Source organism: Portunus trituberculatus, chromosome 4 (genome assembly GCF_017591435.1).
Source record: "Portunus trituberculatus isolate SZX2019 chromosome 4, ASM1759143v1, whole genome shotgun sequence".
NCBI lineage: Eukaryota > Metazoa > Arthropoda > Malacostraca > Decapoda > Portunidae > Portunus > Portunus trituberculatus.
This window is the reverse complement of record NC_059258.1, coordinates 270,071-294,997: the sequence shown is the minus strand read 5'-3', so window position 1 is coordinate 294,997 and position 24,927 is coordinate 270,071. Positions and strand designations below refer to the sequence as shown.

Genomic DNA, 24,927 nt, shown 5'->3' with positions numbered 1-24,927 from the left:
ATAATAATAATAATAATAATAATAATAATAATAAAATATATGTACAATACTATATTTTCTAAAAGTTACTATGATAAAGTAGAACAATATTAAAATTTCACTGTAAAAATGTTAAAAAAAATACTCAAATGTAACACTAAGAACCAGAAAACACACAATTTGGTCTTATAGAGAGAGAGAGAGAGAGAGAGAGAGAGAGAGAGAGAGAGAGAGAGAGAGAGAGAGAGAGAGAGAGAGAGAGAGAGAGAGAATCATTCAAAATATCAAAAGTCAGTGGCAAATAAAATAAAATAAAACAAAAAGTCTTGTGTCAGTCTGTTTGTCTTGTCTTGAGCAACAAAAGGTAAAGAGGAATAAAAAAAAAAAAAAAAAAAAAAAAAAAAAAAAAAAATAATAATAATAAAGTCAATAATAGTCAGAAAAATGAAAAAAAAAAAGAAAAATAAGGACAAGAGAGAGAGAGAGAGAGAGAGAGAGAGAGAGAGAGAGAGAGAGAGAGAGAGAGAGAGAGAGAGAGACTAATCAAAATCTAGCATCAGTCAACAATAGCCAGAAAAAAAAAAATAATAAATACTTGTTTCCTCATACATTCTAAGCTTGCAGAGAGAGAGAGAGAGAGAGAGAGAGAGAGAGAGAGAGAGAGAGAGAGAGAGAGAGAGAGAGAGAGAGAGAGAGAGAGAGTAATAAAAATCTAGTAAAAATTCAAACAGTCAGCATAAACAAGTCTTGAATATACTTAAGAGCTTGTTTTTGTTTTATTTTCTCTTCTCCAAGCCTGCAAAGACAAACAGGTGTAGTAGTAACGGAGGCACTGCACAGCCACACACCCGCCCCAGGAAAGGCAGGCGTTTCAAAAGGGGGAGGGGGGGTAATATTAGCGCATGTATAGTACAGTATGTATATATAAAAAGTCACATGTGCAAATCTTTCAAATATCAATGTAGAAGTGGTACAGGAAAATGTTTTGTTGATATTAGCGGCAATATTCACAATACTGTTTTGGAGGTTAGGTTAGGTCAGGTCAAGTCAGGTCAGCTTCAAAACTTTTCCCAAACACCCCGTTGTAAAATAAAACAGTAGCAGTATATATTTTTCTCCTTTAGTTTATTTATTTTTTTTTATTTCTCTTTTTTTTTCCGTTTTGTGTTTTGCAGTGAAGCCGTTTCATTATATCACTATTTTGACTCATTACCACTGTCGGGACTAAATGATAATGGCCACTAGAGGAAAACTAATTATATAAGGGAACTTTTCTGTCTATCATTACCATCATCACCATCTTCTTCACTACTCACTATCATCACCAGAATACTGAAACAAAATGATCTATACTCAAGTCTTTATCATCAACATCACCATCATCATCATATTCACTACTTACTATCATCACCAAAATACTGCAATAAAATGAACACTCTACTCAAATCTTTACCATTAACATCACCATCACCATCCTCTTCACTACTCACTATCACCAAAATACTGAAAGAAAATGAATGCTCTACTCGTCTTTATCATCACCATCACCACCATTATGCACTGTCACCATCACTATCATCATCAGGACATCATACAAAAGATAAGGAAGGATTTTATTCACTTCTTAAAAAAAAATAAATAAGTAAATAAATAAATAAAAAAAATTCGTAAATTAAGAAAAGAAAAATTTTGATTGATTTCTTTAAAAAATTCGACCAAACTTTTTATTTTTGGGGGGACGCAAGTTATTATTATTATTATTATTATTATTATTATTATTATTATTATGCAAAGAAACAGAAACAAGAAATAGCAGACTTTTTTTTTTTTATTTATTTTTTTCTCATCAAAGATTTTTTCATCATTTTGTTTTTGCAACGTTCTTAACATCATTGTATAAACATGTATATCATTAATGTATAGATAATAATGAAGGAAGGAATACTTTTGTCATTTATCTCCATTTAATCATCATAAGAAGAGCTCATGGATTAGAAAAAAGGGAAGTGTTCAGAATGCCACAGAGTAATTTCTCAAACAGCACCATTAAGAGAAATAGCAAAGGAAAGGAGGAAGGAAAACGAACATCGCTAAATCAAAACAAGGTAAACAAACACCGCAAAAAAATATATAAAAATGAAAAGTTACACTAGAAAATATGGAAAAGAAACTGCTAAATGAAAACAAATAAAGAAACACTGGAAAATATATAAAAATGAAGTTACACTGGAAAATATGAAAAGAAAACTGCTAAATGAAAACAAGATAAACAAACACTGCAAAATATATAATAAACACAGCTAAATATAAAAAAAATATAAAATAAAATAAACAGCTAAATTAAATAAAGAAACAGCAAAATGAAAAAAAAAAACTGCAAAATATAATAAAAGAAACAATGGAAAATATAATAAAAAGATGAGAAACACAGCAAAATATATAAAAATGAAAAGTATCACTGCAAAATGATATAAAGAAACACAGCAAAAATAATAAAACAGAAGGAAACACAGGAAAATATAAATAAAGACAAGAAACACAGCAAAATTTGACCCACAGAAAGAAAAATGTCACAAGGAAAAGACAATTTGTGAAATCTTCAAAACTTTACAAACACACACAAAAAAAAAATAAATAAATAAAAAAAAAGAAAAAAATAAAATAGAAAATAATAAAAAAAAAAATAAAAATAAAAAGGAAAACAGAAAACAAAACAAATATCACAATTTTGAATATGAAAAACCTGAATAAAAAAAAAATAAATAGACTAAATAAATAAATAATAACTGCAGTAAAAAATATATAAAAAAATTGAAAAACACCAGAAAAAACACCAATTAAACCAAGTAAACCTAAACACCGAGTCATCGTCATCATCAGTGACGATGACAGCGACAAATTTGTGCACACCAAAACTCAGGACAAAGAAAATGGGAAATGGCTCCACAGAAAACAATAAGCAAACATAAGCAAGCACTGGAGGAGGAGGAGGAGGAGGAGGAGGAGGAGGAGGAGGAGGAGGAGGAGGAGGAGGAGGAGGAGGAGGAGGAGGAGGAGGAGGAGGAGAAGAAGAAGAAGAAGAAGAAGAAGAAGAAGAAGAAGAAGAAGAAGAAGAAGAAGAAGAAGAAGAAGAAGAAGAAGAAGAAGAAGAAGAAGAAGATGAAGAAGATGAAGAAGAAGAAGAAGAAGAAAAGGAGGAGGAAGAGAGGAGGAAGAGGAAAAGGAGAAAGAGAAGAAGAAGGAGGAGGAGAAGGAGGAGGAGGAGATAAAAAAAATAAACAGGAAAAAAAATGATGGAGAAGAAGAAAAAGAAAAACAAACAAGAAAAAAAAACAAGAAGAAAATCAAGAAAAAAAAATAGAAGAATAACATAAAGAAGAAAAAAAATAAAAATAAAATAATAATAAAATAAAGGGGAAAAAAATAGTCACATTTCACCACAAAATAGGAAAGAAAAAAGAACTAAAGAAACAAAAGAAAAAAAAATAATAAAATACTACAATAATTAATGGAATATATAAGATGACAAAAAAAGGACAAAAAACACACCACACAATGGAAAAGAAAACAAAAGAAAAACAAAACATAAAAGAAGGGAAGAATAAAGACACAAGGAGAGAGAGAGAGAGAGAGAGAGAGAGAGAGAGAGAGAGAGAGAGAGAGAGAGAGAGAGAGAGAGAGAGAGAAGGAAAAAAAAAAAAATGAAAAAGAAGGAAGAGGAAGAGGAGGAAGAGGAGAGAGAGGTAAGGATGGAAAACACAGGGTAAAAACACACCTTAACTCTATATATAACCACTCCAACAAGCACAAGATATTCAGTTTTGATGGCAGCAGGTCCCATAACCCAAGAAATACTTACTGCACCAACAAACACAACAGTCTTCATCACCGCTAACCACTCCACACAAGTCTTTGCCTCTTGTCTCTATCTATATAGTTCTATTTTTACTTTTCCCTCCAAAACGTGACACGAAAATGAGTCTCTCTAATTATCTTTAAAAAAATAATGATGGTTTCTAAGGATAAGGACAATAATAATGGTGAAAAAAAGGAAATAAGGGAAAATAAGAATAGTCATCATTTTTGCTTTCTGTCTCTTTCAATCTACTTTTTTTTTTACTTTTCCTTTCAAAATCATGACACAAAAATGAGTCTCTCTAATTATCTTAAAAAAAAATATTGATGGTTTCTAAGGATAAGGACAATAATAATGATGACAAAAAGAAAATAAGGGGAAATAAGAATAGTCATCATTTTTGCTTCCTGTCTGTTTCAATTTTTTTTTTTTCCCCTTCAAAATCGTGGCAAAAAAAAATGAGTCTCTAATAATGTAAAAAAAAAAAAAAAAAAAAAAAAAAATGGTGGTTTCTAATAATGGATAATAATAAAATAGATCAAAATAATAAAGGTTTCTGAAATGATAATGACAATAAGAAAGAATAAGTCACTGGGAAATAATAATACTTAACATAATTTCAGTTTCGTCTCTCTAAATCTAGTTTTATTTTTACTTTCCTCTCCAAAACATGGCAAAAATAAAAAAATAATCTCACCAATTATCTAAAAAAAAAAAAAAAAAATAAATAAATAAAAATCATGGTTTCTAATGACATATAAGGACAATAATAATGATGAGAAAAGAAAATAAGGGAAAAAAAAAACATTAAAATTCATTATCATCTTGTTTTCCTGTCTCTTTCAATCAATCTACTGGTTTTTTTTACTTTTTCTCTCCAAAATGTGATGAAAAATGAGTTTCTAATAATTGCTAAAAAAAAAAAAAAAAAATATGGTTTTTAATGGTGGATAAGAAGAACATAGGTCAAAGTACTAAAGGTTTCCAAAATAATAATAATAATAAATAAATTAGGGGAATAATAAGCATTGTCTACATCATTTTAGTTTCCTGTCTCCTTCAATTAACAATTTTTTTTTTTCATCCCTTCCAAAAGGTTTCTAATGGCAGGTAAGAACAACAGAGGTGAAAACAATAGTGTCTGAAATAATAATAATAATAATAATAATAAAAATAAATCAATGGAAAAAAAAATAATTGTCTACATCATTTTAGTTTCCTGTTTCCTTCAATCAACATTTTTTTTTTCCTTTCCCCTCCAAAAAGTGACAATAAATGAGTCTCTTTTAATAATGTTATAGAACTGAAGGTTTGTAAAGATGGACACGAACAACATAGATCAGAATAATAAAGGTTTCAGAAATAATAATAGCAAAAATTGACATATCTTATAATTTGGGAAAATAAATTTCTCAAAATGTCAAAAGAAAAACAAAAATCTTACAAATTTCTCACCACTAAGAACAAAATGAATAAATAAAACAAACCAAAATAAATAATAAGACAAATTTAGAAAGAGACATAAGAAAAAAAAATGAATAAACCAAATAAAAAAATAAATAAATAAATATATAAATAAAAGGTACAAATTTTGAAAGACTAATAAGAAAAAAAAAAACCAAAACAACCCCCTCCCCCCAGAAAAAAAATAAAAGTGCAAATTTTGAAAGACGAAAGAAAAACAAAACTAAAAAAAACAAACAAAATATAAACAAAAATCTGAAAGCTAATAATAAAAAAAATAGAAAATAAATACATAACTAACACCAAAAAAAAAAATAAATAAAATAAATAAATAAAATGATAAAAAAAAAAAAAAAAGTAAGTAAATAAAGTAGAAAATCACGCAAGAGACTTAGTGTTTGTGGAGCTTCCTAGTGTATGAATGTAGAGTGTGTAAATTTGGCAAGACAATGAATGATAAGGCCCGTGTTGCCCTCTACATTACAAGCACAACAGATAAGCAAAGAGAAACGTGTTGAACCATGTTAAGCACTGTTAATGAGGTGCACTGATCTCCTGCTCTCTTCTCTTTGTCTTTAATTAGCGGCCGTGCATCTGTCTGTCCGTGTGTGTGCGCAGATGTCTGTCCGTGTGTGTGTGCGTATATATGTCCATAGTTGTGTGTGTGTGTTGATTTGGTTATTATGCATTAGCTAAAGTTGTATTTGTTTTGCATTTATTATGATTCATCAGCGAAAAAGTGTTGATTATTGTTTTTTTTTTATTTGTTATATATCTGAGGCATCTTTGGTGGAAGAGGGGCGTAAGGGACAAACGTGTCTTTCTTTAAGTTGACTTGCTTGGGTTGTGTTTCAGATGATATCAAAACTCACTAATTTTTTTGCTCTTTTTTGATGCAATTATATTGTGACTTTCTTGCTAAACCCTTGCTCTTCCTGGGATGTCCACTTTTGCTGCTTTATTTCCCCTGTGCTAGCCAGGCAACACAAACTTTATCCCTCTTTATCCTACTCCTTGTTTTTTCTTTACTTCTCCAGTGCAAAGTTGGCAACACAAACATTATCCCACTTCCTGTTCTTCCTGGGATCTATAAGTTTATTTCCCCAGTGCTAATCATATAACAAAACCTCTATCCCTGTTTGTTATTCCTGGGATGCATAACTTCATTTCCCCAGTGCTAACTAAACAACGCAAACTTTATCCATGTTTGTTCTTCCTGGGATGTGTGACTTTACTTCCCCAGTGCTAATCAGACAACAGAAACTTTATCCCACTTCTTGACTTTGCACTCTCTGTTCTTCCTGGGATGTGTAATTTTGCTCTCCCAGTGCTAGTATGCAACAAAACTTTATCCCTCTCCTTGTTCTTCCTGGGTTGTCAAATTTTAGTCTCCCAGTATTAGCTATCCAACTTAATGTCACTCCTTGTTCTTCCTGGGATATCTCACTTTACTCTCCCAGTGTTAACTATGCAACAAAATCTTCATCCCACTCTCTGTTCATCCTGGACTATGGACATTATCACTCTCAGGCCAAATCTAACAACAAAAATTTCTTTGTTCCTCCTGTGCAATGCTTTTTATTTTCCCAGTACATGGCAGACTGCTATTTTCCCCTTGTTCCTTGTTCTCCCTGGGATATGAACATTTGCTTCCCCAGTAAGACAGTCTGTCCCTTGTGCCCCGCCGCCGCCGCTGCCGCTGCAGCTGTGTGGTGTCTAAGTAAGGCGCTACGTCAGCTCCTGGCTCTAGCATACAGTAGTTAATACACCTTTAGCCTTTAGTCATTATGCAACATTAGCTCATTACCAGTACTTACGCAAGTCGTCTAATATTAAAAGTTACAAAATATTTATAATCCGTTAGAGTTTATTATTATTATTATTATTATAATTATTATTATTATAGCAGCTCCCCCTGTTTGTGGCCGGGAGTGTTTGAATCGAGGGAGTTATGGGAAAGAGATATACCAAACACCTGCTTGTATAAACATGCAATAGGAATAATAAATGGAAATAAAAAAGAGATGGAATACATATACAATAAATGGTATGTTGATGACAGACTCAGGACACAACGGAGAAAGGAAAGCCAACCGCCGCGGGGCCGAGCACAGCCCGGGGGGGCCGGGGGCGGCGACCCCTGCTGACCTCTGGTCACTCCAAAGCAGCACAGGTCACCGCGGGGCCACCGCCCGCCTGCCACTCACCAGCGGGGCCGTGCTGACCCGCGGCAAGCACCAGACAAGAAACGTTTGTGCTAGCGGCGTGTGTGGGACCCCGGGCGCGTCTGTCTGTCCGTCGGTCCGCTGAGCCGCCCAGCCGGCAGTCCCGCCCTGGAGGAGTCCGGCCACACACCCAGCGAGGCTCCAGCGGCCACACCCCAGCGGTCCACCACAGCTGGACAACACAGTCAATGGATAAAATGTTGAGACATCTTGTTCAAGTGTCCCCAGTACCTCTATGCTAGAAAACCTTGGGTGACTCTCCTCGGCTCCCCTCCCCGGCGGACCAACACTGGGGCCGCCCGGGGACCAGAACCCTTACAACGGACCACGGGGGACCACGGAGGGACCACGCAGGGACCACGCGGGACCCCGGACGTGTGGAAGGCAGAGGAGTCATACAAATAGAGAATCTGGGTTAGGAAGGAGGAATGCTTGGGCGGGCGAGGACGAGAGGTGAGAGAGAGAGGGCTCGGGACAAAACGACCACCCTTCTCTCTCTCCAATTACTGTGGGGGTGGGATGTGGGGTCAGGGCTAGGGAGGTCAGGGTAAGGGAGGTCACTGGGAGGACTGGGGGTCACACTGCAGGAGACGCACGATGGAGGGGTCACTCTTGGCTCCCTCGATGAACTCCTCCAGACTCAATTTGCCATCCTTATTCTTGTCCATCTGGCGGAAGATTTTGTCAGTGCGTTTCTCTGGAGTGCTCTCGTCCTCTGGCATCTTCATCACCGACCCAACCATTTTGTAGATCGCCTGAACGACACATGAGGGGGTGGCAATTAGTCTGGGGTATTTGCATGTGTGTTTAGGGTGATTTGGTGTGTGTTTGGAGTGTTTGGGTGTACATTTAGGATATTTTGGTGTGTGTTTGGGGTATTTGAGTGTGTTTTGGTGTGTTTCTTAAGTGTTTTTGGTAATTTTTAGGGTATATGACAAGATTCTGAAGTGTTTGAGGTAGTGTTTGCAATGTGTTTATGATGGACAAGCCTGTTTTAGAATTCTTGAGACACAGAAGAGTTTGGTAAGTGTCTACAAATCATGCCTGTCTATTTTGGCCTATCATCCGTGTTTTGCAGAATTCAATACAGCTTTAACCTGACCTAGCCTAGCCTAACTGAATCCCTACACTAACTAATCTAATCTAACCTAACCTAACCTAACTCAATCCAACTTTAACCTGACCTCATGTATCATGACTGAATCCTTGCACTAACTAATTTAACCTAACCTAACCTAACCTAGCCACACCTCTTGTCCTAGAGAGAGAGAGAGAGAGAGAGAGAGAGAGAGAGAGAGAGAGAGAGAGAGAGAGAGAGAGAGAGAGAGAGAGAGAGAGAGAGAGAGAGATAGGGTAGTAAAAATATATGTGTGTGGATAAAAAGTCTGAGTGTCTGTGTGTCCAAGTGTCCAAGTGTCTGTCTGTGTGTCTGTGTGTGTGTGTATTTACCTAGTTGTATTTCCCTGGTTGTATTGTGCAGAGTTGGAGTGGGGCTCATAGTGTCCTGTCTCCATATATCCATTTATCTAGTTTTTCTTTAAAGTTCTGCACACTATGTGCTGTGACAATTCCATTATCCAATGCATTCCATTTTTCCACCATTCTGTGTGGAAAACTGTATTTCCCAATATCCTTCAAACACTGCCTCATCCTGATCTTCTTTTCATGTCCTCTTGTCCTTCCATCTTCTTCCATCAGCAGCACCAGGTCCTCTTTGTCTATCTTTTCAATATCATTTACTATTTCATACATTGTTATTAAGTCCCCCTGTTCTCTTCTATCTTGTAAGGTTGGCAGTCCCATTTCCTTCAGTCGTTCTTCATATGTGAGGTCCTTTAATTCCGGCACCATCTTTGTAGCAATCTTCTGTATCCTTTCCAATTTTCTTATATTCCTTTTAGAGCTTGGAGACCATACCACTGCTGCATATTCCAGCCTTGGGCATATCATGCTTGTGATGATTTTTTTCATCATATTTTTATCCATGTAATGAAATGTAATGTAATGAAATGTAATCCATGTAATGTGTGTGTGTGTCCGCATACCACCCCCATGCCATCCCGTCTCCCCCTCTAACTTACCGTAACAATTTCCAACATCTCTTGCCGACTGATGTAGCCATTGCCGTCGAGGTCATACATGGAGAAGGCCCACCTTAACTTCTGCTCCAGCTTGCCTCTCGAAGTGACGGAGAGAGCACACAGGAACTCCCGGAAGTCAATCGTTCCATCTCCGTTTGCGTCAAAGGTCCGGAACACGTGCTCGGCAAACTGCTTGGGAGGGCAAGTGATGACTGGTTGTACGTGGCAGAGTCAAACCTCGTCCGGATCCCCCAAGTCTGGGTTAGGTTAGGTTAGTCTGGCCTGTCTAAGTGAGAAGCTGGCTGGGTATGTCTGTTCTCTAAGATGATTTTCTAGGTTTTCTATGTTTGTGTGTATTTTTTTTTTCTTTGAGTTGCTGTGTTTTTCGTATGTTAATTTGCGTTGCTGGCTAGTTTGTTTTAATTTTCTCCCAGCGTCTATTGTCTAAGGCAATTTACAAGGTTTTCTATTTTTGTATGTGTGTTTTTTGTATCATTTTGTTTTTACTTTGGGTTGATGTGATTTTTGTTTTTTGCGTTGCTGGCTAGTTTGTTTTAATTTTCTCCCAGCGTCTATTGTCTAAAGAGATTCACAAGGTTTTCTATGTTTGTGTGTTTGTGTGTATTTTTTTTATTTTCTTTGAGTTGCTGTGTTTTTTAGTGTGTTCTTTTGTGTTGCTGGGTGGTTTGTGTTAATTTTCTCCTAGTGTCTATTGTCTAAGGTGATTCACTAGTTTTCTGTTTATATATATATATATATATATATATATATATATATATATATATATATATATATATATATATATATTTTTTTTTTTTTTTTTTTTTTTCCATGTTTTTTTTCTGAGTTGCCAGCTGGTTTGTGTTCATTAGTCTGTTTTTTTTTTTTTTGTCTATTTTTCTTTGAGTTGCTGGTTGGGAAATTATTTTTGAATGTATTTTTTTGTGTTGCTGGCTTGTGTTAATTGTCTTGCAGCATTTGTCTTAGATGCTACACTACTCTTTTTTTCATATATATATATATATATATATATATATATATATATTTTTTTTGTCTATTTTTCTTTGAGTTACTGGTTGGGAAATGATTTTATTTAATGTATTTTTTTTGTGTTGCTGGCTTGTGTTAATTGTCTTGCAGCATTTGTCTTAGATGCTTTGTTTGTGTTCTTTTTTTTTTTGTCTATTTTTCTTTGAGTTACTGGTTGGGAAATGATTTTATTAATGTATTTTTTTGTGTTGCTGGCTTGTGTTAATTATCTCCCAGCGTCTAATACCCCAGGTAGTGAATATGGGTTTGTTTTTTTATTTTTGTGGTTATAGTGATAGTTTTGAGTGGCTGCAGTGAATTTTTTTAAGGATATCTAGGATTGAGTGGGAAGTTATTGGTGCTTTGAGGGATGTTCTATGTGCCATATTCAGAAACCCTTCCCTCTTTAACCGTGACCATTTTCAAAGACCACAGAGACAATTAGCCAAATTCTAAAAGTATTTGTCCTGTTGGTAATGCAGAAAACTTGTCAACACGTCACTAGAATCACATAAACACCTTTAAAAACCTGTGTCACTTCAAGTAAAGCCTTTAAAAAGAGTATTTGTCCTGTTGGCTTGTCAACATGTTGCTAGAATCACAGATACACCCTTAAAAACCCATGTCACTTCAACTAGAGCGTTTGAAAATAGTGAAGGTGCAGAGCAGAAGTGTTTCACAATATGGGTCTATGGAAGATGATCTACCTTGGCTGTGTACAGTGACTACCTTCAACACACAGCTCCTACCAGCAACACCAGCAACACCATCACCAACACCAGCCTTGTTAGTGAGCACAACACTACTACAGCTGGGAACTACAAGTGTATGTGATGCTGTGGTAAGCTGTGACGCTGTTAAGTCTGGCAGCACAGGAGGGGGTTAGAGGGACGGAGGTTTGACCCAAAGTGGCGTCCTGCAGCCCATGTAGGGTCAGACGCACACACACACACACTCACACACACACACACACACACACACTTACACAGCAAGGGAGAAAAGTTAGAAAGGCATTGCTATTCTGCTTGTTAATACATTAGCTCATTACTAAAGACTTTCATTTGATTTTGACTGTCTCATGGTTTGTACTCTCATATTTTTATTTGACTCAAAATGACACTAGAAATGATTAACCTATGCAAACTTGTTAAAAGGCAGTGTTAGTATACTCAGATACATAACTCATTTCTCAAACTATAAAAGGCTTCTATTCTTTAAAACCTTATCTAGAAAAATACACACAACTATGATATAAATTGATAAACATGTGAAGAGAATAAATAATTGACCATGGAATATCAGATACCACTTCCTGCCTCTCCACATGACACCACCACAGTGGAATGGTTAACACACTACTGACAAACATTAAACTACTGTCAATGTCATTAAGAAAAACTGAAGTATAAAGTGAATCACACAAGCACGCACACACACACACACACACACACACACACACACACACACACACACACACACACACACACACACACACACACACTCTCTCTCTCTCTCTCTCTCACACACACACACTTCCCTACGTACCTTTGATGCATCACCATAAGGGAAGAAGTTTCCATATATCTTCTTGAACTCCTCAACAGAAAGGTGACCTGTTGGACAGTCCTTCAGGAACCCTTTGTACCACTCCTGAATCTCAGAGTCTGCAATGACAAAGATCACCGTTACCAGGTTATGAAGGCAGTTTCTCCTTATACTAATCTAGAAATCTTGCCAGTCTATCACCAGAACCATAAACATACCTTTAAAAACATAAACATCTTCAAGTAAAGCCTTTGGAAAGTAGTGATGAAGAGAGAGCACTGCTTAAGAATACTGACCACATACACACACCTAACCTTTGGAGACAGATTAAAGAAATGAAAACTTCCAACAATGCAACAGAGAAGGAAAAGAGGAGACCTAATTGCTATATAGAGGAAATGGAAGGGATGGGCACAGTTAATAAAGAAGACTTATTGGTGTGGGACTCAAGAGATACAAGGGAACATGGCAGGGAAAAAAAAAAAAAAAAAAAAAGACTGCTTGTAGAAGAGACATCAAAAAATAAAGTTTTTCCAAATAGAAGCACATAAATATGGAACCATTTGATGACACACTAGTTTAAGCAAGAAATATTCACGACTTTAAGGCTAAACTGGACCACTAGAGAAATGGAGACAGGACACCACTACCATATAATTTTCCTGTAAAGCACCACTAGGTAAATAAAACTAGGCAAACACACACTCACACACACACTCACATACAAATACATACCTGTGAACTCAGTGTTGGATCTGAGGTCTTCCAACACTTCTGGCTTGAGTTTGCTGTTCTGCTTGCCCATTGTGGCGGCGGCGGCAGCGGTGGCGAAAACTAAACTACTGGTGCTGCTGCTGCTCTCTCCCGGCCACTGTCTGGGGTCAAGGTTAGGTTAGGTTAGAAAACTGTGGGTATTGGTGATGTAGTGGTAGTATTGGTGAATCTAGGAGTATATACAGTTAGGTTAGGTTAAGTTAGGACAATTCTGTAATGTATTAGTGACTGTGTGAGTGCATTAATAAATCTTTTGAGTGCAATGAGATAAATTTAATACAGGAACTCACTCTCTCTCTCTCACACTGACCTCTCCTGCAAGAATAGAGAAATTTAACCTCTTCTCCCCCCCCTCTCCCTCTCTCTCTCTCTCTCACTGACCTCTCCTGCTTTCACTGGCACACACGGGTGTTCTCTCTAGTCGTGTCTCTCTCTCTCTCTTGTTCCTGTCAGGGAGAAACACAGAGATGTTAGAAAAAAAGGAGTTTATACATAATTGATAGTAAAAATTTGTCTAATAATGAACATGGAAGGAAATGGATAAATAAATAAAACCGAGGAATATATAACAAAAATAATAACAGGAAAAAGCAAGCAAATAGGAAAAAAAAATGATAATAATGTAAAGATAGAAGCAAGTAGTGTCAATGAATTTATCCCTTCAGTGCCATGATGCATTTTAATATTCATTCTGGTTGCTATTTGGTGATTGTACACAACCTCGGAAACTTACATGGATATTGAAATAGTAAATAACTCCATAGACCCTCAATAACGTCAATAAAATGGTCTAATTGTATCTAAAACTCACATATCAATACTCATTTTGTGGGGATTAAAATAGTGAAGACTGGCCATTAATCTTTTGACCTCCATAGACCCTTAATAATGTCAATAAAATGGTCTAATCACACCCAAAACTTGCATTTTTTTATATTCATTCTAATTGCTATTTGGTGATTTTATACAGCTTCAGAAACTTATGTTGGAATTAAAATAGTGAGGACTCTAGCCATTAATCTTCTGACCTCCATGAAAAAAAAAAAAATAAATAAATAAAAATAAATAAAATGGTCTAATGGTACATAAAACACAAAGTAAAAATGCAACTCAATACTGAAGGGATTAGAAATATGTGACACTCAACAAGTAATAGAATGACTACAATGTTACCAATAGTGTTTACAGTAAGTTATAATCCAACTCACCTCACAACACCTGGGTAAGGCAACACAAAATTATAGCTTATATTAGTACTGTTTGTTGTGGTGTTGTGTTGTGGTGTTGTGTGTGGTGGTGTCATATGCTTCCTAGATAAAGCACATACACACACATTCTGATTCTCTCTCTCTCTCTCTCTCTCTGTGTGTGTTTGTCTCATATATAAAGACACATTCCTTCTTTCTTAAACACTCTCTCTCTCTCTCTCTCTCTCTCTCTCTCTCTCTCTCTCTCTCATACACATCAAATACGCAAACTCAAACACACACGCCACAAAAAAACAAATTTTTTTTTACAATAAACATCACAAACTTTGCTGAAAGAGAAAATTTATACAATGAAATAACAAGAAACATGAGCATAATTTGAAGTTAACGACACACACACACACACACACACACACACACAAATACATCATAAATACATCAAATCTTTGCTCACTCTGAACAATAATGCAATATGGAAAATTTCTTGTATTTTTATTACTGGAAAAAACACAAAGACCTTTATATATCAGTTAATAGTTCAACAAGGCTTGTGTAACTCAAGTACATAGGAAAGATTAGCTAGTGGTGGGTGGCGAGTGTGTGTCTGTGTGTGTAAGTGTGTGTGTGAGGAAGGTGACACACTGGAACAGGCTGACTAGAGGTGAAGTGTGTGTCAGTGTATTGTTAATGTGACACACCAACGACACACTAACAATGGATGATGGGACGTGTGATTCTTTGGTGTCAGTCTGTCCGTCCGTCCGTCTGTCTATCTTTCACGTCATGTCAACTTTGCAATATGAGTTTTTTTTTTTTATTCTTTTATTCATCTCAGCATTTATATTTATTTGTCGTGGCGTCAGACATGGTACATACATACATACACACAGACTATTGTTCCTCTTTAATGCAAACTAATCCATACTTTGAAATACTTGCTATCTTCATTACACTTCCTACAAAGAATGTTAATATGTCCTTTAATAATTAGCTATTCCTCATTACTCCTAAATTATCATTATCAGGATGTGTTGGACTGACTGACTGACTGACTGACTGACTGACTGACTGACTGATGAGGTGAGAATGACTGACAATGACTGATGAATGAGGAGAGACAAGAAGATAAGTTAAAATATGAGATAAATAGAAAAGGAAGAGGAATTTAGTACAAGAAAATAGGAAATGAAGAAAATTATACAAAATTGAAGCAAAATAGAGAAGAAGAATGCGCAGAGACAAAAGAGGAGAAGAGAAAGAAGAGGAGATAAAAGATGGAAGAGAAGAAAAAGATGAAGAGAGAAAGTGAAGTGATATAAGACAAAAATGAGAAGAAGAAGAGAGAGAGAGAGAGAGAGAGAGAGAGAGAGAGAGAGAGAGAGAGAGAGAGAGAGAGAGAGAGAGAGAGAGAGAGAGAGAGAGAGAGAGAGAGAGAGATATGAATGAGGAAAATGCATAATATCACACAACCATTCACAAACACACTATTAATTATTGAATGAAGAAAAAAAAAAAAAAAAAATGATTAGAAAATGATAATAATGAAATGAGAGAGAGATAAGAGAGAGAGAGAGAGAGAGAGAGAGAGAGAGAGAGAGAGAGAGAGAGAGAGAGAGAAAGAAAAATTAAATGTAAAAATAATAATAATAACAATAAAAAAAAATGCCAAAGATGACACACACACACACACAAAAAAAAAAAAAATAATAAAGATAAGTAAATAAATAAGTACATGCACACACACACACACACACACACACACACACACACACACACACACACACACACACACACACACACACACACACACCACAGCTAGAAAGTTGGTGGTTGTGGGGGCAGGGGCTCTTGGTGGGGGGCTCCTAAGATAGACAAGGGGAAGGGAGGGGGCAGAGAAGAGAGAGAGAGGGACAGGTATGGGGGGGCGTAGGGGGAAGAGTAAGCTAAACCTCTCTCTTTTAGATATACAGCAACATAATCTAGGAGGAGGAGGAGGAGGAGGAGGAGGAGGAGGAGGAGGAGGAGGAGGAGGAGGAGGAGGAGGAGGAGGAGGAGGAGGAGGAGGAGGAGGAGGAGGAGGAGGAGGAGGAGGAGGAGGAGGAGGAGGAGGAGGAGGAGGAGGAGGAGGAGGAGGAGGAGGAGGAGGAGGGTAAGGGAGTAATCTTAACAAAACTATTCTAATTCACACACAGATTTTCACTTCCAAACTGTCTTGTGAAGTAGTAGTAGTAGTTATTATTATTATTATCGGCATTAATATTATTATTATTATTAATATTATTATTATTAACTAAGCACTCGCCACCAGAGAGAGGGAGAGAGAGGGAGAGGGAGAGGGAGAGGGAGAAAGAGGGAGAGGAAGGCTGGGGAGATGCTGGTTAACTCTTCATATTTTTACGTAAAGTTAGTGTGTTTGTCTAGCTTTCTATAAATGTGTGTGTGTGGTGTGGTGTGGTGTGGTGTGGTGTGGTGTGGTGTGGTGTGTGTGTGTGTGTGTGTGTGTGTCCAGCATCTATCTCATATCTCACCACTAATTCCTGTAACAAAACACTACATTGGTGATCTCTTGACTGTATCTCTTCTTATCTTAACCTGTGTGTGTTGTACCTCCCATCTCACAGACACACACACACACACACACACACACACACACACACACACACACACACACACAATAACACTGGTGGCCCCTTTTAAATGCATCTTTTCTCACCTACCTCTGAATCTAGTAAACTAATGAAACACACACTAATAAAACTTGTTCTCCTCTTCCTCTTCCTCCTCCTCCTCCTCTTACCCTACTCTACCTTCACTCTTTCCTTTTCTTCCTCTCTCCTCTTAACATTGTCTCTCCTTCCTTTCCTCTTTCCTCCTCTTCTTCATTGACTAATATACTTTCACTGTTCCTTGTCTTCCTCTCTTTTATTAACTGTATTTCTCTCCTTCCTCTTTGTTCTCCCCAGCCAGCCTTGTCTCTCCCTGCCTTAGAAAATGAAAGAGGGAGAGAGGGAGAGGGGGAGAGGATAGGGGGGAGGGGGCGGGCACTAGGCAAGGGTGGGTCCTCCCCGTCTACATTATTTACATTTACTTGTGTAGATTGTCTATAGAAGAGTTTGAGCCAAGCGAAGGAAAGGATTAAAAGAAAAATGACAATAAAACATAGTAAACATGAATAAAAGTGAATGAATGAAAGGAACGGATGCACAAACGAACGGATGAACGGAAAAGTTTGCTGTTTGTTGCTTATTTGTCATTGTGGTGGTGGTGGTGGTGATGGTGGTGGTGAAGAAAGGAAATAATAGTATGATCTGCTTCCCTTTGCTACAATATGAGTCATTAAGTAGTTACACACAGGGAAATAAATAATAATAATAAAAAATAAAGATAAATAAATGTGTCTTGGTCATATAATAAGAGACAATAGTGAAATACACAACATTAGTAATAATAATAATAATAAATATATGAAAGTGAGTCTTGGTGCTAAAGTGGCAATAGTGAAATACAAACAATAATAATAATAATAACAATAAATAAATCAATAAATCAATAAAGATGTCATACAGTAAGTGACAACAGTGAAATAGACAAAATAATAACAATAAAAAAAATAAACTAATAAAAGTTAGTCTTGGTCCTACAGTGAAATACAGACAAAAATAATAATAATTACAAAATAAATAAATAAATAGCTGAGTGTTAGTCATACAATAAGTGACAACAATGAAATAGACAAAATAATAATAATAATAAAATAAATAGAGGTTGGTTGTACATTTAGTGGTAATAGTGAAATAGAGACCAAATTATTGACAAGAGGGAAAAATAAATGATTGATGTCTGTTGTTACTACATTTTTTCATTAAGTAGTAATGCACAGCAGGAAAAGTGTTCACCTCTTATAAGTAATAACAAGTAATAGTAATAATTGTTACACATAGGTTTTGCACTCACGAAAAACGTCCGCCTGTCTTCAAGTAATCCGTAAGTAACAATAATAATTACATACTTATTTGCACAGGAAGATAATTACTTGTAAGTGTGTAAGTAAATAATCACGTTAATTACATTGTTATTTGCTCTGAGATAATAATTTACCTGTCTTCTAATTGTCTGTGAGTAAATAAAGGTGAAAAATATATCATTATTTAGCTGAAAGAACAATGTATCTGTCTTCTAATTGTCTGTGAGTAAAAAAAGAAAGGTAAAAAAAACCATCATTATTTAACTGAAAGAAAGATTTACCTGTTGTCTAATTGTCTGTAATAATAATAATAATAATAATAATAATGGTAGTGTAGATGTGGTAATAATAAAACCAGTTATTCACACAGGGGGACAAAAAAATCAATGTCTTTCTAGTTATAATAATAATAATAATAATAATAATAATAATAATAATAATAATGACATAGTTATTGACACAGGGAAGGAAGAAAACAATAGTAGTGTTAAAATAGTAATAATAAAACCAGTTATTCACACAAGAGAAACACTTTGTCTTCATAACAGTCTTTTGCTTCAGTGATGTTAATGCTTAGTCTCACAGGAGAGGAGGAAATGTCTGTGCTCATATCACTGTGTTGAAGCAGTAATCATCAAAATTGGCATTGTTATTCACAGAAGGGGGAAAAAAAAAAATACTTGTCTTCATAATAAATTGTTCAAGTAATGAGTTATTCACTATGGAAAAAAAAAGAAAAGAAAAAGAGAGATAAGAATGTTTTGTGGTCATATTACAGTGTTGCCATAGTGATAATAAAAACGACGTTATTGACACAAGAAAAAAAAAATAACCTGTCTTTATAGTAAACAGTTTGAGTAATATGTTATTCTCAAAGGAATGAACAAATATTAATCTCACAGGAACAAAGAAAAAGTGTTTGTGCTCATATTGTAGAGTCAAAGTAACAATAACAAAAGTGACATGGTTATTCATACAGGAAATAAATAACTTGTCTTTGTAAATTGTTCAAGTAATACATTATTCACAAAGGGTTGAACAAAATCTCACAGGAACAAAAAATAAAGGTGTTTGAGCTCATATTTTAGAGTCGACATAGCAATAACAAAAGTGACACAGTTGTTCATACAGGAGATAAATAACTTGTCTTTCTAAATTGTTCAAATAATACATTATTCACAAAATAATGAACAAAAAGAAGAAAAATGTTTGTGCTCATATTGTAGTTGAAGTAGCAATAACAAAAGTGACATTGTTATTGATGAACAAAACTTGTCTTTCTAATAAACAGTTCAGATAATGAGTTATTCACAAAGGGATGAACAAATATTAATCTCACAGGAATAAAAACAAACGAAAAAGAAGAAAAATGTTTGTGCTCATCTTGTAGTGTTGAAGTAGCAATAATAAAAGATACATTTATTCACAGAAGGAAAAACTAACTTGTCTTCATAATAATCTGCTAAGTAATGATGAGTTTTGTGCACATATTGTAGTGGTGAAGTAGTAATGATAAAAGAGACATATTTATTCACAGAAGAAAAAAAAATAACTTCAATTAATGCTAAGTTATTCACAGGAGTTATTTAAGTAACAATAATAATAATAGACACAGATACTGACACAGGAAACAAGTGAACAAGTGGTGATGGTGGTGGAGCATTGAAGGAACAAGGAGAACAGTTACTGACTCAAGGAAACAAGAGAGAGTTTGTCCAGCCACTACAGTCTTCAAGTAATCATAATGGACACAGAACAATGGTAACACTACTTAACACATTCACCAAGTCAGCGCCCAGATTTAACGCCAGATGGCCAACGACTAAAGTGAAAAGACGCGAGAAATGCAAGCTCAGATAAATACTTCACTCACTCACACTCTCACACACACACACACACACACACACACACACACACACACACGCTCTAGTGAATTCTGCCAAACAAAATGCTGGTATATAAAAAACTTTGTCGATCTCGGACTATTTATATCTCACTACGGAATTGAGTAACACACAAACGTACGCACAAACCAGCGTAATAAAACCTCTGCTTGTTTTTTTTTTTTTCTCTCCTTTTTTTATTTTTTATTTTTATTATTTTTTCTGTGCTTTTGTGTACATTTGCCCTGAGAAGTGGTGGTGGTGGTGTCATTTGGTGATTTAAAACATGAACTGTTGAAAAAAGAAAAAAAAATGTGTCTTGTGGTGGTGATGGTGGTGGTGACGGTGGTGATGGTGATGGTGGTAACGTTACACTTTCCATCTCTTTAAACACAAAACGTCCTTCATTCCACCACCAATTTTCTCTTAACACCATTTAATACACCACTAAACTCTCCCTTAGACACACAGACACACATACGAACACCACTTCTGAGGGCCGACATACTGAGCACTGTATGATTTAACCTTTGGTCCAAGATAAGACAGTCTCACACACACTAACACAATGAACAGTGATGAGAGAGAGGCTGGCGTTCCATTCACTGTTTCCCTCACTATGACTGGGTTGCGAGGGCTGACCACTGACTAGTTTAGGCTTTCTAGGGTGATTTTCTTCATTTCCTTTGCTATTATTTCCTTACATTTTGTTGCGAGTGTCAGTGTCCTTGAAATTTTAGTGTCTCGTGCTAGAATCGTTCAAAGTATGACTGGAATATTAATAAATCACAGTAACTTTCACTATAATCTTGAAAAACACCAATAATTTCCACTAGGACCTTGACAAAAAAAATAAATAAATAAATAACTTCCAATAGAACCATGAAAAACCCCAATAACTTTCACTACAATCTTGAAAAACACCAATAATATCCACTAGGTCCTTGAAAAAACCCAATAACTTCCACTAGATCCTTGAAAAACCCCAATAACTTCCACTAGATCCACTAGACCACAAACCTCAATAAAACCCTGAAAAAAAAAAAAACTTCAATAACCTCCACCAGAACCTTTCAAACTATCAATGCTATCTTGAAAACTCCTCACACACTCACCAAAACCCTGCAAAACACCAACTAGAACCTTCAAACACCCACTAGAACCTTCACACCCACTAGAACCCTTGAAACACCTACCAGAACCCAAAATACATCCACCAGAACCCGCAAAACAGCCTCACACACTTACAACTCGTTAAAATACCCTTGAGAACCTTAACCCTCCACTAGAACCCCTCCAGAACCTTCCAGTCACAATGAGGCAACACAAAACGGGAAGTCAGCAAGTTTATGAGACAAGCAGTGATCATTTTATCAACACCTGATCCAGTGGCACTCTCTTTCCTCAGTGCCTCCATAGTGCCACGACAACCTGAAGACACTCTAGATTAGTCAAACAACCATATCACAGAGGGGGGCTGATGGGGTGAGGGGAGAAGGGGTTGGAGAGGGCTGAAAGGGGCTTGAGAAGGGCTGGGGAGGGACTGGGAGGGACTAGAAGGGCGATATATTGAATAAATATTTGAATGTTTAAGAAAGGTGAGAAATAAAATGTTACTGGATTGTTATTAATTTTTTTCCTTGTTTATTTATTTATTTAGTTTTGTGGGTGTTTTTTTTCAATAATTTCCCTGTTTTTTTTTTGTTTCGTTTTGTTTGATTTTCCATGTGTTTTATTTTTTTGTGTATGTGTTATTTTTTTTTTTTTTTGAGCATTTCCATTATATTAATGTTTTGTTTTAGTGTGTGTGTGTGTGTGTGTGTGTGTGTGTGTGTGTGTGTGTGTGTGTGTGTGTGTGTGTGTGTGTGTGTTCATCTTTTTGTCTCTTCCTCCTGTTTTAGTAATGACCATTCAATATTTACACCTGTTAATTAGAATCCACACCTTTCATTTCCTTCTGCTGTCTATCTTTCAATCTTTCTTTCTCTCTTATTCCCTTTCCATCTTTCTCTAGTATTTCCTTCCTTTCTTTCAATCTCTCTCTATTTTTCCCTTTTCTATCTTTCTTCTATTTTCTTTCTATCTTTCCTTATTATTTTCTATCTTTCAATCTCTCTCTCTCTTTTATTTACTATCTATCTTTCTCTTCTATCTCCTTTCTATATCTCTATATTTCTCCTCTATCTCCTTTCTTCCAATCTCTCTCTTCTATTTCCTATCTTTCTATCTCCCTCCTATTTTTATCTTTCAATTTTATCTCCTTTCTCTCTCTCTATCTCCTTTCTATTTCTCTATCTCTCTATCTTTCTCTACTATGTCCATTCTATTTTTCTATCTTTCTCTACTCTCCTTTCTATCTCTCTATATCTCTCTTTCTCTAATATCTCCATTCTATCTCTATCTCTAACTCACATTTAAAACAGCACTGTCATTTATAACTCTCTCAGTCAGGTCAGTGTGCAGACTTGGTAACATTGCCAGCTCAGAGCTACACTGCTATCCATTCTCTGTCTCTGCCTCAGTCACAGCTTAGCATCTTTTTACCCCTAAACAGACAGATTACCCACAATTACTGGCCATTACTCACTGAAGGAAGGAACAATGGACACACACACACTGCAGGGAATGAAAAAAAATACACCAAAGAGAGAAATCTGGGAAAATAAATAAGAAAACAGTGGATTGAAATGTTGGTTTGGGTGACTTGTGGGTAAAAGGAGGAGGAGGAGGAGGAGGAGGAGGAGGAAGAGGAGGAGGAGGATTAGGAAATGTGATTCTTTGCATATTCCTAACTCTGGTCCAATTGTGACTTCTAGAGCAGTGAAAATGGGAAGAAAAAAACAAAGATTGTGATGAAGAGAGAGAAATGACGAAAGAGGAATAAGAAAAAAGATAGAATAAAAATAAATGAAAACAAAAATGAATGAAAGATGACAAAAGGAAGGAAGAAAAGAAGGAATCAAGGAAAAATAAGTTGAGAGAGAGAGAGAGAGAGAGAGAGAGAGAGAGAGAGAGAGAGAGAGAGAGAGAGAGAGAGAGAGAGAGAGAGAGAGAGAGAGAGAGAGAGAGAGAGGACACTTAAATAATTAGGAATGACTCAGCAGGAATGGTTAGGTCTTCAGAATATCCGTGGAATATGAAAATGTACTTAATGAGAGGCTGGAATTAAGTATCAGTAGTAGTAGTAGTAGTAGTTGTAGTATTCACAAATATTAATATGTTAAATCCTAAATATTTCAATCTTCATGAGTTTTGAGCGATGTGAGAGAGAGAGAGAGAGAGAGAGAGAGAGAGAGAGAGAGAGAGAGAGAGAGAGAGAGAGAGGTAGGGTTGGGACTCACAAAATATCCTAACTTTGTCGTTGTATATTTTAAGGATTACTTCAAATGATAACAGGAAATATTAAAAATGTTTGCGGTAAATTACTCTTTTTGTCCATGGGTTGCCGGCCAGCTCTGTATAATTTTGGGTTAGGTTAGGTTAAGTTAGATTAAGGAATACAAAAATAAATAAATAAATAAAAAAAATCTCTACTAATCTTCTGTTCCCCTTGTTCAGCTTCCACTCTTCCATGAAATACATAAATAAATAAATAAATAAATAAATAAATAAATAATAATAATAATAATAATAAATGAAAAGCAGGTTAGGTTAGGGAAATTATCTTCACCAAACCTAATCACATCAAATACAGCTTTAGAGAAGAAATATTACAGTAAACTACCAAAAAAAAAAGTTTGCTTACGTTATCTGGGGCAATCTAATTCTGAACTGAAATAAAACGATCAGAATTTAATCTAATCTAATCCCCTCCCCTCAAAGACAACCCGCTGGTCCGGCATCCCATTAATCGGCAACTCAGTGTTTCGTCACCTCTGTCAACCCACTGCTACTACGAAACACAACGAAACTAAACAGAGAGAAAAAAAAAAAAAAAAAAAAAAAAAATGCCCAGAAATGAAAGATGGGAGAGCTTTTCCAAAATTTGTGCATTTCCAAAAACTTGTGAAATGAAAAACGCAAAACGAGAAGGAAAATAAAAAATTGCAAACAGTCTTTCATTCAAGAGTGACTTCCAACAAAATTAACGCTCCATTTACTACTATTATTTTTTTTGTATATTTTTGTAAAGGTATACTATTAATAGTTATGTTTTCTTCACTACTTTGCATCCCGGTCTAGTCTCCAAAAACCTACTTTAACTCTACACGGAAAAACGCAAAACGGATAAAAAAAAAAAAAAAAAGAGGAAAACAAATGGATAGAGTGTGGTAGCAAGACGAGGAGAGTGAAGCGCGTCAAAGCCAGACAAAACACAAAACTTGACATGAGGTTTAAAATTTACTGTGGTGATGGTGGTGGTGGTGTTAGTGGTGGCGGCGGCGGCGGCGGCGGCACAGACTTCCCGTTATGCACTAGAGACGTTTCCGCAGCGTAACGATTTGCATAAACGCGGTGACGAACGGCTGTAAAAATTGGCAGAACAAGAACAAGAACAAGATGAGGAGGGAAAAGTTCATTGGAAAAGCACAGAATGATTCCAAACCTTTCCAAGCGTCACACATCAGACAGACAGACAGACCAGGGAATAAGGGACGCAGGAATCAGGAATCGGGAATCGGGGACCGGGAATCAGAACAAATAAATTAACACTGAAACGTAACAATTGGTCATTTCAAAAACACAAAAAAATGAAAAAAAAAGTAATGATAAAAAGTAGTACCACCGTTCAAAGTACCACATGAATCAAATCACCACTGTGGCGGGAGATGCTGTGGTGGTGACGCTGTAGTGGTGACAATGGCGTAAGATTCAGTAAGGGGGAAAAACAGAGGCATTGAACCCCACAAGTTTAAAGTAATAAGGGGCATTCTAAGGGGAACATTAGGCCCCAGGGGTGAGCATCTTTGACAGTTCCT

At 36.0% G+C, this 24,927-nt stretch overlaps 2 protein-coding genes and 1 long non-coding RNA gene across 16 annotated transcripts in view; 1 reads left to right on the top strand and 2 right to left on the bottom strand.

The window, feature by feature from the left end:
- Positions 1-459: 459 nt before the first annotated feature.
- On the top strand, positions 460-3,950 carry LOC123510702. Its single transcript, XR_006676579.1, has 2 exons — positions 460-680; positions 3,594-3,950. It is a non-coding gene; the product is annotated as an uncharacterized LOC123510702 (long non-coding RNA).
- A 2,167-nt stretch (positions 3,951-6,117) lies between these two features.
- LOC123510604 (neurocalcin homolog) overlaps positions 6,118-24,927 on the bottom strand; it is a 110,843-nt gene continuing 92,033 nt past the window's right edge. For 5 of the 11 annotated variants that reach the window (XM_045265895.1, XM_045265915.1, XM_045265907.1 and 2 more), the window contains exons 3-7: positions 13,335-13,399; positions 12,915-13,054; positions 12,180-12,298; positions 9,606-9,797; positions 6,118-8,279 (exon numbers count right to left, since the gene is read on the bottom strand). In XM_045265895.1, coding sequence (XP_045121830.1) covers positions 8,082-8,279; positions 9,606-9,797; positions 12,180-12,298; positions 12,915-12,984 — 579 coding nt within the window. In that variant the 5' untranslated portion in view covers positions 12,985-13,054; positions 13,335-13,399 and the 3' untranslated portion in view covers positions 6,118-8,081. Of the gene's footprint in view, positions 8,280-9,605; positions 9,798-12,179; positions 12,299-12,914; positions 13,055-13,334; positions 13,400-24,353; positions 24,489-24,927 lie in introns of those variants that run through there. The other 6 variants (XM_045265935.1, XM_045265945.1, XM_045265953.1 and 3 more) reach the window with 4 other exon arrangements.
- Positions 24,126-24,927, bottom strand: part of LOC123510652 (neuronal calcium sensor 2-like) — a 67,502-nt gene continuing 66,700 nt past the window's right edge. For all 4 annotated transcript variants that reach the window (XM_045265986.1, XM_045265987.1, XM_045265991.1 and 1 more), the window contains one exon: positions 24,126-24,927. This exon is cut by the window's right edge and continues 148 nt beyond it. In XM_045265986.1, coding sequence (XP_045121921.1) covers positions 24,893-24,927 — 35 coding nt within the window. In that variant the 3' untranslated portion in view covers positions 24,126-24,892.